The sequence below is a fragment of the Lagopus muta genome, chromosome 7 (assembly GCF_023343835.1).
Source record: "Lagopus muta isolate bLagMut1 chromosome 7, bLagMut1 primary, whole genome shotgun sequence".
NCBI lineage: Eukaryota > Metazoa > Chordata > Aves > Galliformes > Phasianidae > Lagopus > Lagopus muta.
This window is the reverse complement of record NC_064439.1, coordinates 48,749,087-48,763,523: the sequence shown is the minus strand read 5'-3', so window position 1 is coordinate 48,763,523 and position 14,437 is coordinate 48,749,087. Positions and strand designations below refer to the sequence as shown.

Below are 14,437 nucleotides of genomic sequence, written 5' to 3'. Positions count from 1 at the left end.
GAGTAAAAGGAGAAAAAATAGATATACATATAGAAATAAAGAGAAAAAAAAAAAAATCCACAGCCTGTAGTATAGGAATACAGTCAATATAGGAATAATGAACAGCATCAGGAATAGAAAGCAACTCCCCAGCAAATGTAACACTTGCACTGTTTAGTTCTTCTACTTCAGCACATGTAAACAAAGCACAGAGGTAAATTAATAAATAGATTGATTTGGCAAAGCTCAGACTAAAGTACAACCCGGGTTTATTGGAAGAAAAGCATGGTATTTTAGGTTTAACTCGTGATTCCCTGGCCGGATTATTGTGGTTCTTATGCCTTTCTCACTTTCAGTACCACACTCACTGGTAGCTGAAGATACAGATAGAAAGATGGTACTGTAAATATGAATTATGTGAATCATATGGTTAGACCCTTGTGAAAAAAAAAAATAAATAAAAGGGGAGTTGAGAAATGGCTGACTCCATACCTGACCAATTACAGCTTGCATGGTCCCTGTGTCCTGCTGAGCTGAAAGATCGCAATCCATCATATGTAGTCTTTGAAAAGGAGAATGGGGGTTTCTGGCATGCATCTGTCAATCAACTTCTGCACTCACAACCATCACCAAAAGCAAGGGAAAAAAAGTCAAGCTGCTCCACCAAATAGGATGAAACAGTCATGTGACCTTCAGCACACTCACACACATACATACTTCCATACAACGTACGAATTTTCTGCAGATATGAAATGACATTGACAAATACCCAATACCAAGTAAATAAAGTGAGACAAACAGCTACTCACCAAAGACAAAACACTTGCTGTAATCTTCAGCCTAAAGATTTAATAATCCTAAAAGGTATTTTAAGCCGTGGCTTGTCTTTTGAGCCTAAACTTTTCAGATAAGGTGATATAATTTTATATATGCAGACAGTGGTCAGGACTTTAACCCCTTGTCTGCTCTCACAGCCTCTGCTTTTTATTTCCCCCTCTATATTTCTACGTTACAGCTGTTTGAGCTCCTGATTTTATTTTTTTTTCTGCAAGTTTCTTTTGTGTCAAAGTGCCTCGCGCTGTTTCTTTTCATACGTGCACAAATTAGGAGAACTTAGTGAAAGAAAATTGCCAACAGGATATGAAGGAGCAGGGGCTTGGGATCCTGTGCCAGTGCTTGCAGCCCCAAACGTGCCTCTCCGCTTTACTACACCGAAAGTCAAATGTTTTCCTTATTGGAAATATATATTTAAGTATTAGTTTATGCGAGATGTGATGAGCACTCAAAATATAAAATATTCAGACTATGTAAATCCTACTTACAGAATCCTTTCCATTTTGAAGGTTAGCAGAGTTTTGGTTCATTCACTGCTCCACTGAACTGACATAAAATGTTGTTACTTATGATGGCAAACATTACCATTTTTTTTCTAATGGAAGCAGTTTGTTTCATACATCTTCCCCCTCTGAGTTAAGATTTGCAAGAATTTCCGAGACTACTTTTTTTCTTATTGTCAAAATACATCAGCCACTTGTCTCCACAAACGGAGTGTCGTGAACAACACGCCACGGCATTGATTGCTGATATGTTATTGGCCAGTGATTGCTGAAGGGTGACATTAATGTAACCCGGTAGCACTTTAACCCTTCGAAGATCAATGCAGTCCCCTGGCAGTAGGTTAGAATAACAGCCCACGTCATTTTTGCTGCATCACGTCTCCGTATAAACATTAGCCGTGTCTTTTCGCCCTCCTAAAATTGCATTTGTGGCATCAGTGCAAAAAAGTTGATTTTCAAAGACTGCCAGGAGCAAAAATGCAGAAAAAAAGCAGCCTTGTCTCTGGGCATCATATAATGCACATCTTCCATTTTAAGTAAGATCCTGGCAATGTTTTGAAGTTAGTATCTCTTTTTTTAACAACATTGATAATATTGATCTTAACAGCATTGATAATATTGATCTGACCATGCGATAGATGAAGAAATGTGAGAATATCAATATTAATAGTAGGCACAGCATCTCATAGTTCTTACAATGTAATTTTAAGATCCAGCATGCAGCAGTGCATAGAAAATAATGGAACATATATGTATGTGTGGGTATGGAACATATATGTATGTGGAACATGTATGCATGTGTGTGTGGGCATGTGCACACAGGTAAAGGAGGGAGCATCTATTCTGAGGGGACTGAGGTGGAAAGGGTCTATATATCTTATCTTCCATTCTTCTAATGCTTTTGTTTGGTTAGTTGTTTGTTTGTTTAAGGAAAAAGTTGAGAAAGGAAGTTTTGATAAGTATTTCAAAAATCAGAAAAAAGAAAAGAAGTCATGCTCTGATGCACAGTGAGCCAGAAGTGCTCCTGGGCCAAGACATTTTAGCCTTAAAAGCTTTTCAAACCAAGCACTGTTTAAAGAGAAATGCAATATTAACACTGAAACTCTGCCTGTGGGTGGAGGGAGGACTATTTGAAACAGTGCTTCCAACATCTGCTCTGCGTTTCACTTATAAACATAATTAAAATGCACCATTTGTGCTGAAATCTTATCTGCTTCTTGCTCATGGAAGTAAATACACTGAATGAATATCTTGGGCTGCCTTTTGGTCTGCTGAGGATTTGGTGTTTTTTCATCCCTGGGGACAATTCTGTGGAAAAAACAGGCAGCCTTGTGAAGGCCACAATCAATACCCATGACATCACATACAGTCCAAATACAGTCGGTAAATGGGAGAGTGAGTAGAGGAGACTTCCTTGGCTGTCTTAACAAAAACAGGCACAGTGAAGGGAGATACTCCACAGGAGTCAGAAAGCAGGATTAAACGATGTTTATTTTAGAGTTGCTTTCCAAAGAGGATCCTTGTTGAATGGCTATGGACATATAAACATATTTCAAATGTCTTTCTCTTCCCTGAGCAACCCAACCTCACAATTACTTCTGTGGATTTTTAATTAGCAAAGACGCTGGCGCAGACACATCTTGTAGCAACCAAACAAGCACAGTGCTGCATATGAAAGACCTGCACACACTCAGGCCTGCTGCACCTTGTGCACCAACAAACAGGGCAGCCTCTTGCTCACACTCACACAAGGCTGAAGGAGCTCCTTCCTCACAGGAGAACCTGTGCTGTCACTGCTTTTACCACTATTTCCTGGGAAATGCCAATCAAAAACACAAAACACAAGGGCCTGTGCATCAATCACTGGCATATCTCATCCTTTGGGTGTTCCACTCCCAGCCATCAAAAAGGTGGAGGAATGAGGTGGCTGCATTGGTGAGCAGAGCTCAGAGAGGAGCTCAGCAGGCTGCGCTCGCTCTTACATTGCCAATTTGAGATAGGATGTCAGTTATTGCATCCCCACCCCTAGCAGAGAGTTCCTGTCTCCTTTGAAACCTTTTTTGGTGGATCTTCTTCAGAATAACCAAGAGGAAGACAGTTGTGATGCTAGAGCATGTTGACCTTCCTATGTGCCACAGCAGCACTGGCACAATGAAAGGGGCAATGAAAGATTTATGGATGGGCAAGGCTTAATTATGACTTAATTTATGAAAATACAAGTTCAAAGGGGCCCATCTTTCCATGTGCTGGATCTCTGAAATCCAGGAAAAGTGGTGGCCCCTGGTGACACTGACTTCTTGCTCTTCTTCAGACTCTTGATTTTTTTCTAAGGGCAGACATTTGCAGTATGCATCTCCTGTCTAACAGAAATAATAAGAATATTGAAGTAGTACTTTAATATTTTAATAATTACAATCACGTGATTGATTCAGTCTCTCAAGTACAAAGCTGGGAACTTGTGAAAACTGTATGATTGTGTATAACAGTGTCTCTTCTTTCTTCCAGGAGAATGTGTATTTCCTAGGTAAGAAAGGCAAGATTTAAAATTATGCAGCAATGCAAAGTCCAATTACTTCCTAATTAAAATGTGTTAAAACACACATTTATTCTTGTTCTGCTCCTTATTTATAATTGCTTATGTTCTCTGCTTCAAAAACTGCAATTCTTGGCGATCAGCATCTTTCTGCAGTTGCTCAAATTCCAAAGCAGAACTTACAGTTGCATCAGAGAGTCGAGCAACATCCTCCTGCTTCTTACAGCCTTGGTACGCTAGGGGGACTATTTTTCCTCTTTTCTGAAGTGACGGATGAACAGCACTGTCAGAGCTGTTGTACCTCGCAGCACAGGCCCTTTACTCACTGGTGCTGAACAGGTTAAACATGCAAGGCTCAGGCTTGCACTCTTCGAAGATAAACAAGCCTAATTCTAAGCTGTCAATGGCTTTTCCTCCCTCTCTCTCTCTCTCTCGATCCATCTCTGCCAACCAAGCACAATATTGCATTTTGCATCTTGATTTTCATGGATATGTGAATGGGTTTTTTCCATATGAGCAAAAATTCCGTTCTCATTTATGCTAATTCTGAAAGAATTGTTACATATTAAGAGGCACTAATGGAATACAGGCTCTCTGCAAGTCCATTCTGGTCAATCACTTCTGCTTTCTGCAGGGAATTTTGTTCACTTAAAAAACAATACAAAACAAAACTGCTTCTACTTTCAGCTCCTCCAGATTTTATGATGTATAATTTCTGGGCACCTTCAGCTTGCCCGGAGCTCCATTTTTCCAAAAACTGAACTACTAGGATGTTCCCACTCACTTCAGCGACTGCGCTCCCTTTCCTTCATAAGCACTTGACTGTATCATGGAATGGGATTTGGAGAAAGAAGATAATTCCGTGCCTGAGTTGCTGGAACAGGGCCCTAGCATAATCTCCATGTTATACATTTCTGTGCTGCCAGTGGGGAGGCTTTCTTTCCCACAGCATGACTGTGCACTGTTAAATAAAAATCTAAAAATTGTTTTTCCCCTCTGTTTTAGAGAGAGGAGGCTTGCTATGGCATTTTGGGAAGTGTTTCTGGAAAGCTGAGGAGAAATTCTCCCCATTTCCTGCTACATCTAACAAGCTGGTCTGGTTGGAAGCTGTTTTTTGTGTCTCATGGAGGGCAATCATTCATTGTTTCTGACTAAAGAAGAATTTATATCAGGTGGAAGGCACTCCCTAAAGTGGTTCATCCTGTCCCTGTAGTGAAGGGACAGTGTCTTCCTCCTCCAGTTTTATGTAAAATGTGATTACAACAGTAATGCTAGAATCTAATTAGTCAAATGACAGGCTAATGTCTGGCCTCTCTGAGGCAAAACAGCATTGTGGTGGGAAAACTTGCCACGAGGAGAGATTAACAAGAAAGGGTAATGTGCTGGGTAAGGCTTCCCACGTGTGTCACTAGCTACAGCAGTATAATAAAGCCACATTCCTCACATCTCATGGTTTCTTCTGCAGTGTCTGAGACAATAGACTTTTTAAGCTATCTCCTTACTGGATATAAAAAGAGGCAATAGCAGAGATTTACATCATGTGAAGAGCAGACAATATTTGGCCGAACCAACATCACTGAAGTTAGGCAGCCAAGAAATACGAGTGAGCAAATAAATGGTCCTTACAGTGAAGGGATGGTCCTTTTATAAATTTTTGCAAAATCATTGGCATGGTTTAGAATACGACACTGAGAAAGACAGCAGAAATGTTAAAAGCAAGGCATCTTATTCTATTCCTTGAATAATAAGAATGTTTTACTCAGTCACAGCATTAACAATATAACTCTCCAAAGCAGCAATGTCCTTACACCAATGTGGAAAAACAGGTAGTTTCAGTGTCCTCTCACTGATATATTTGCTTTCATTTATTCAGACTGTAAGTGGTTTATCTTTTATAGCCACTCCTCCCACTTTAACATGAAATGATAGAGAGATAGCATCATCAAAGGCCCCCAGAATGACTGCATGTTGATGTGGCAGGATGGGTGGATAGTGCCATTGAAAGTACACTTTTCCTACCAACTCCACATCTGTTAGATCCTCAGCTCCTAAAAAAAAGTCTAAGTAAAATGATGTACCTGTATACCTGTGCTTCTCTTGCTCCAAGCACTATAGATAGCGTTTGAATATTTCATGTGTCAAACATAGCTATGCTATATACTGTCTGGCATTACATTAGGACATCTTGCAGGGAGAAATGTTTGATCTGCTGGTAGTCGGTTCACATCGTGTGGTTACACACTTTATATCCTGCTGTGTACTGCACGGGATCGAGGGAGAACGTGATGGCTCTGAGCTACTGCAATAGCTAATTTGTTTCATCTATCAGTAAACTGCATTATTTACTTACGTGTATGGCAAAGTCACTAAGCCATGACAATTATGGTAGAAGCAATTAATAGCAAAAATTTTATTTAAGTTTGTCTAACATTTTCTTGCTTTAAGACGTTCACAACTCTTTACTACTCAGATCCCTGTTGAGGATCAGTTTCTGTCTGTCATTACAGAAAACTGAGGCTTACAGAGTGAGGCAGAATAGGTTCGTGGAAGGCCCTAATGGATTGCTAAATACTTAAAAACCCTTGGGCTTAGTAATTGCCTGAGCTGTAAACTGTTAAGGATGAGAGCTACAAGGAGATCATCAGGGAGCAGCAAGGACTGGCTACTCATTAAAGACAGGTGAACCAGAAGGTTTTGGTGACACGGGGCTCTGTCCTGCATGGTCTGAGCCAGGCGAGCAGAGTTAAGGGCTGCTAACCTGCTCCATTTGCAGCCCTGATGCCATCAGAGGTGGAGCCAGGTTCAGGCCTTGATAGGGATTGTGGCCACGAGGAGCAGGGGATGTAGCTGGAAACAGGCCTGGAGACAAGGCTACAACAAAGTTCCCAGCCCATCTAAAGACAGTGACCTAGGGCTGGACGAGCCCTAGGAACCCTCTGGACAAGCAACTGCCTACACAGCAGGCTTCAGGCCCATCCAGGAGGCAGGGTCAGAGACAGGTATACAGCTCAGCAAGAGCAGCTCAGGAAGAGGCTGGAGGCCCTGGAGCCTCCAGCAGGAGAGAGGAGGGATGAGCAGTCCTCTGGGTGAAACTGCTCCCACCATTAGCACCTTCAGAAACTTGACAGAAGAGTCCTTGCACTGCTCATATACTGTCCTACAGGCATTCACTGGTGTCTATTTTGGAGGCAGACTATTGAGCTAGATGGACCTTTGGTCTGACACAGGACCATTGTTTTCATGCGCTTTTGTTTTATTATATTTTTACAAGACAAACGGCCCAGACATTTCTAAAAATGAGTAAAAGAAAAAAAATAAATCCAAGGGGAAATGAACGAGCATTACTCACATCAAAAAAGATTTGCAACCATTTATTTCAGAAGCACTTCATGCTTCAGACCAAGGGCTTGATCTTTGAGCCTCACTAGTGTCAGACATTTGGTCTTTTTCCATCCCATGGAAACTGAGCTAAGCTAGATTAACATACAAGGCTTTGAAAAAAACACTCCACATTTGCTTTTGGCAAATTTGTTCTGTTGGTGAAAATGTCTGGAAACGATCCACAGTTCTTATCCCTGTCAGAAGGTCCGTGCATCCTTCCCACAAACTGACAGAGCCAATGCCTGGGACAGGATGCGATTATCCATTAAAACCCTTTTCCTACTGCAGGATTGAGAAAATACGTCATCAAAGGTTTTCTCAGCAAGTACTCTGAGGGAAAGAAAGTGGTAGGAAAAAGTGTTTTAAGAGTGAATAAAAGAAACAGGAGCTACAAAGAGAGTGAAGAGAAGGAACATTTGTTGGTAGCAGCTGAGCAGAAACTAGAGGCAAGTGCAGACTCTGGGAAAAACACACAGGAGGAGACTTGGGAGAGAGCAGGGAGATAAAGCTGTGCTCCTGATGGAGAGGTCTCCCATGGAGGACTGACCCTGAACTGTCAGAGATTTGAAGAATGAGAGGCAAGTGACTGAAAGGCTCTATGGAGGATAACCCTTGGGAGTCTTTGTCCTGAGGAAGTTATTCCTGGTTTCAAAATTCCAAAACTGTTATCTGAAATGACAACTGTTTTTAATTGATCATGACATGCTCAAAGCACACTTAATAGGATGTGAATAATCAGGACAGCTGCTTTGGTGACACAAAATGCAGAGAAACCATTTTGATCCTATTTCATAAGAATGTGTTCTGCGTCACTTACACACTGCAATCACAGCTAATCAGGCTGCTTTCTTGGGATACCTTTGGCTTTTAATTACCCTGTCAATTAGAGTTAGAGGTGTTAATGTGGCAATGAAATGATACAGATTGCTCCTGGGTTCTGTTCTCTACTTGTTTGCATTCATCAGTCTTGAAAGAGGAAGAGTTTACACACTGTCTTGACATGGATGCTAATAAGCCTGAAATGAGAGATACACTGCATTGCATAAATAGGTGCCAGCAGCCACGAAGAGAACAAGCTCTGTTTTGTTGAAAGGCACAATGCAGTACAGTAATGAAGAGGTAGAGAGCACAGGCTCCTGGCTAGGGCAGAACACACCTCTGTTTCTCAAGGATGAATGGATCTAGCCAGTGAGTGGATAAAAGCATTTTAGAAGAGGGGACTGATGGCAAAAAAACAGCCACAGCTGAAGAAAATGGACCAGAACATAAAGCATTCTATAGACATATGGTCTTTAAAGTAATAGAAATCATTTGAAACTGAACAAATTAAGGTACTTTCCAACTGAACTAAATCAGAGAAGCATTCTTAAAGTAAATAAAATTATGCTGATGTACATCTGAGAAAATGAGAAATCAAAGTCCCATATTTATCTGCAAAGCATTTTGGACATTTTTGTTTGTTTGTTTTAAATAATCTGCATTCAGTCGGACAAAGTGTAAAAATGAGAACTATTACTAATGCCATATGACAGGCTATATTAACTTGTATCAAGTGTACGTGGTTTTGTGCAAATCAATCCTTTCTCACTGCTTTTGTAATCCTTAGTGGTGCAAATGCCTATGGTGTCCCTGGGTGCTTATATTTGGTTTTCAAGGTAAAGTAAAAGATACATAAAATCCACAGAAATTGATTATTTCTTTATGTGGCTCGTAAAAGTCTTATCATGCAGTGATTGTAATGAGTTCTGTATTCACACATCCTTACCCCAGAAAGATCTTTGTGGCAAACTCATTCCCTCAAGCAGTTTTGTACACAAAATGGAATCTTAGGACTTCTGTGACCTCAATGGATACATCTGGTTAGAGAAAAAAAAAGAAGTATAAGCAGTGGATGCTGCTAGCCACACCACTGATAAACCTGAGATAATCCTGAACTTCAGAGTAGTTCTTGTTCATTTTGACTTCAGCTTACATACTCTGGGTTTTTTCCAGATTGGACAGAAAGTACACTACTGTTTCATTTTCATTCAGTTTCTTGTTCTCATTTTAGTGCACAATGCTCCAGTACTTGGACTGAAAACACTGAAAGGAGAATTATAAGAATTCACACTGTGGGATTACTATCTGTCAAATCATTAGGTTTTATAATCACTGTAAAAAATACATTCACTCCCTCTCCAAAAGTTTAAGATCTAAACAACCTTTCAAAGGCCTCTTTAAGAATTGCAATTTTCCTAATGGTCCATTATATCAGTGCAAGTTTCCTCACAGATCAAGGGCAGCAGATCATTTTAAGAGCATAGACTCTTTGAGTTAAGGTTAACAGCCTCCTGTTTTTATTTTAGAAAGACCATTTTGATTGTTAGAGATGCTTTCTGGCCCATGGTAAAAACATGGTAAATCTTTGGGGAGAAGGCCATTTGGGACAGCTGTAGATACGTGCTGAGTACATGTTAAACTAGTATTTACTCCTCATGTGACAACTTGATTCTAAGATGAAATTTTACGTCTTCACAGTTTAAAATTTTACAAACTGATTAATTGAAATTCCTTGCAGTGTATTTCTTGGCAGTCTTTTCTGTGTTCTCCTTCCCACCCTCACAGTAGAAATACCTAGCATAGTATCATAGCTTTCCTAGTGTCTGTCTGAAGACTTTTGGCAGAGCTGGAAAGAGCCACAGGTTCCAGCCTCCAAAAACCTCTGTTCCTGGAACTAAGAGCTCTGCTTTCAGATTTTGCAGAGCCATGACTTATGTCACAGTTCTGCATTGTGAACCTATGCTGCAGACTCCACGGTCAGGAGCCAGAAACTGGCTGTCAGCATTACCTGTCTTCCCTCAGCTCCTTCCTTCTAGCTCACATGGCCACAGTATCATGAGGCAAAACAAAGGAGTTACCTTGGTACGTTTCCAGTTCTTGCAGTGGATCACAGCAAAGAAAGCCTGCTCGCTCAGAATAAGAACTGGAAAATCAAGTCCCATCATTAAAAATATTGGGCACCACTTTTCTATTGACCTGCTGGGCTGCTTTATTCTCTGTCTTATGCATAGAAAAAGAAGGAAAAAGTAGCTGGAAAGCACATAGAAATTCAGGATCCATTAGGATTCATCACCACAAACCTCTGTCTTATTAGTGTGCTAGCCTCTGGGATAATCCATTTCCCAGCCATGTTTAACTAGCAATGATCAGTATCATTAGCTTATTTTACACAAATCATGATGAAAACATAGTGCCACCAGACGTTGTGATGCCATCTTCATGAGCAGTGGGTCAGTGGGACCTTGGAGGCTGCGATCGGAGTTCTCTTTTTCTTTGCAATCTCCAGTGAGTCTCATTTTGTCACACAGAGGACAGGGACTGTTCTGTTTGAGACAGCACCTCATGAAGGGGCTGCATGACAAGGTGGTATTAAAGGCCTTATGCTCTCTGCCCCATGTGTTTAAAAGTGCAGGTGACAGAAAGAAGAAGAGGAGCATGATCTTCCTCCGCTTTCCTGCTGCTAAAATAGACAACTCCTTATGTTACCATCATGCCTGTTCTAGGGAAGGGAAGAAAGTATCCTGCACCAAGGCAAAGGCCACAGTTCCTGACAGACTGGATCAGAATGGGCTTTGGATGCCAGAATAAATGTAGGCCAGGGCCATTTTATGTGGCATACATGTTAAATCTACTCTCCTTGTATTAGAATATCACCGTTGTCTAATAGTCTGTCTATTCCCAAAGTCTTATGCACCCACCTGCATGTGACTTTATCTTTGTTTTGCCACAGTTCAATAAGCACTGTTATAGAGACATCAAAGGAAACAATAGTAACCGAATAATGTTAGCATTTGATGCTGTAGAAATAAAATAAAATATCTGAAGCAGAATAGAGCCACAAGATAAATGTCTTCAGAGTCAGAAAGAAAGAATGTCACGGCTTTAACCTGTTTACATGAAAGTATTCTCTCTGGTGGGATAATCAAAGTTTCAAAGATGTTGTCCTATATAATATCAAATTCTATTACTATTCAGCAAGGGAAAAGCTATTCCCTGAAAATCAGGGTCCTCTTAAAGAGCTTCCAGCAGGAAAAAGCTTGTATTGTGTGCACAAGCAAATACAGAAGGCATCTCAGAGGGAAATGTTAGCCTCAAATTAATTTCTGTCAGATCTGATTGAAAAACTCACACATATCTGTCCATTGGAGGTTTGTGACCTGACTCTGCCTGACTGGGATTTGGTAATCCAATAGAGACTCTTACAAAACATTTATCAGTTTTGCTGTAGTCAAGAAACAAAGCTGAAGAAAGTGAGTAACATCAGTAAAAGTAGAACAAAGAGAAATTTTATCTAATCTCTCTGCAGATTCATTTGTTCAATGACTACAAAAAAAAGTGCCCATAATCAGGAGAAAGCACACATACAAATAAACAAGCAGCAACAACAGAAACAAAACCCGCCATTAACAAAAAAACCAACTACTTACAAATAAAAATTATTTCAAAATGTTACGCTAATACTATCTAGCATTATTGCACCATTTCTGAACCAAATTGTTTTCTTATTCTATAATGCATCTAATGAGATTTTTCCTACCAAGTCAAGGTCAAATCCTTAGTTTCTTACACACTTGTTGCTGGCCACTATTGAGTCTGGTCTAAGAATAAACAAGACCTAAATTTTTCCTCATGTGGCTAGTTTTGAAAAACTGTCCCATTGATCTTTCACTCAAATTCTCAACTAGCTACTCAGCCTTCACTTTTTTCTCTGTTTCTTACTCTTAGGACTTCAACATCTCAAATAAAAATAAAATAAAATAAAATAAAATAAAATAAAAATAAAATAAAATAAAAAATAAAATATAAAATAAAAAATAAAATAAAAAATAAAATAAAATATAAAATAAAATATAAAATAAAATATAAAATAAAATAAAATAAAATAAATCACTTAAATCTCTTGAGAAAATATTCCATTTTTGAATCATTTCTTGTGCATATGGTATCTAAATGTTAAGGCAGACATTGCCAGATAGTTGATCTAGCACTGGACACAGCCAAACCCCTCCTTCGTGCTGGCAGCCCCATGCTAACTGCAGGGACTTAGTTCTTTCTTTTGACACAATAAAACAACACAGAATCGACATCTGCTGTCAGCCATTCAGAACAAGAATCTTGACTTTTATGGTCATTTATAGTAGGATTGCACACCATTCTGACCTTTGGCCTCATTATATCACTTATTTCATAATGAGACATAACTGAGACACAGCTTCTGATCCAAATTGTTCACTATTTAAAGAAACCGTGCTAAGTTTCATTCAGTCAAATTAAACTGAGTGAGGCAGCTGTATCTAGTCTCAGAGATTTTGTACAGTTTACATCATATTTCATTACAACAGTTTTTTAGGATCTTTAAATGAATGAAGAAGATTGGGAAAGAGTGTAAGGGGATAATGGGAAACTGAAAGGAGGGAAAAAATTAAAATAGAAATTTTGGTATGATGACGAGTAGGGACCATAAAGGCAAGGAAATGGGATGTGTGCATCTGAATGGGAATGGGTACTGAGGGAATGGGTACTGAATAAGAAGTAAAGGGGCAAGAGGCTGAGAGAGATACGGAGTACAGGTTTCAGAACCAAGACTCTCCAGTTTCCTCCAGAGCTTCTGGGTAGAGAAGGAAATGAGTGTGCTGGGTCTTATGCCTGCGGAGGTGCACTTTGCACAACAGGACTAATGAGGAACCAAAATGCCTGACTCTTGTATGCTAAATGGTAAGCACATGGGACAATAACTGAACTAATTTCCTTTATATGTTTTTCCACTAAGTAATTTACTCCAGGTTTTCGGGGCCCAGTCAGGAGAAAGCAGGGTGATTTACACCCTGGTGACCACAACAGAAGGATGCTATGGCTCACCGCTGTTCCTGCTTCCTTAAGGTAGTTGTCTATAGAAGTGGCATGCTAAAATCTAGCAGAATTACCTACTTTTTCTTTCTATTTTGATATAATTTCTTCAGGCTAACAAAGGAGATGAACAAGGAAAGAACACCATCAGAAGCTCACTTGTACACTGAATGAGTACAGAGAAAAATGGTAAAACAGATGCATTGCCACCGCAATCACACATGCAAGTGTCTAGTAAATCAAGACTTGCAGAATATTTCGTGCTTTATCCCCCACTGTTGCAATTCATGTGTATTCATTTACTCCGTGAAATTGTACAATGCCACAACTTTTATTCGTTGTCACATTTTTCATTGTATGTTCCCCTTTTATCTTCTTTATCTAGCAACCAGGAAACACTGTATTTTTAACAGGCATTTCCATTAGGGTATTGACTAAGTGCTTCCCAAGTCCTCTGTCACAAGTCACTGAAACAAGATAGGTGAAGTAGTTATTGATGTCTTCTACTACCTGGGTAGCTGACACTAATTCCAACTATTTTTGGAGGAGGAGGAAAAAGAGGCAGTGTAAAAGTAACAAAATAGCATCACTTCAGAATCTATCTGCAGTCAATTGTAGCCACTTTCCTGCCCCCCAGAATTACTGTGGATCACAGATGAGGTTTTCTGGCTATCAGACTATCACAACTCATCACATTCTTCTCAAGGGACTGAAGTTCCAGAGCCTGTGCCTTTAGGAGGTATCACTTTTTAGGGAGTATGATGGATACATCTGAATACCAACAAACATCAACGTTTATGTGGAGTCAGGTCTCTTAAGCCTAAGCCTCCAGAAATACAAGATAAAGCAGAAGCTAGATTATCCACAGCTGAGATAGAATAGATCAAAACTAGACACAGCTTGGAAAGTCAAAGAATGAGCGGTTGGCCACTGTTGCTTACAATAGCCGAGCTCACGAAAAGCAAGTGGCATGATGGCATAATTTTTTAAGCACACGCAGAAACTTTCAAAAAGATTGTATAATTCAATTTTGGAACTCACTACCACAGGATTTTTAGACTGGCTATTTTGTTTTTTCTTCCACTTTTAGCCAAATGTACAAGATCATAGCAAGTCAGGAAGATCTCCTAACATATGCTTCATTCTTACACTGTTTTGCTAAGCACCTAGAAGCAACCACAGTACAGTAGTTGTCATGTTCTTTGTGAAGGCAAAACAGGGCACAGGACTAGAAAGATGTGACTGCTGAGTCCCACAGTCATTTTTTTAATCTTACAATTCCAGTTCTAGAAATCTTTATTGCACGAGAATCTCAAATTTC

General features: G+C 39.8%; 1 protein-coding gene across 1 annotated transcript in view; it reads right to left on the bottom strand.

The window, feature by feature from the left end:
• Nucleotides 1-576, bottom strand: part of POU6F2 (POU class 6 homeobox 2) — a 303,094-nt gene extending 302,518 nt beyond the window's left edge. The window contains exon 1 of the mRNA XM_048951249.1: nt 472-576. Coding sequence (XP_048807206.1) covers nt 472-576 — 105 coding nt within the window. The remainder of the gene's footprint in view (nt 1-471) is intronic.
• Between the last annotated feature and the right edge of the window lie 13,861 nt (nt 577-14,437).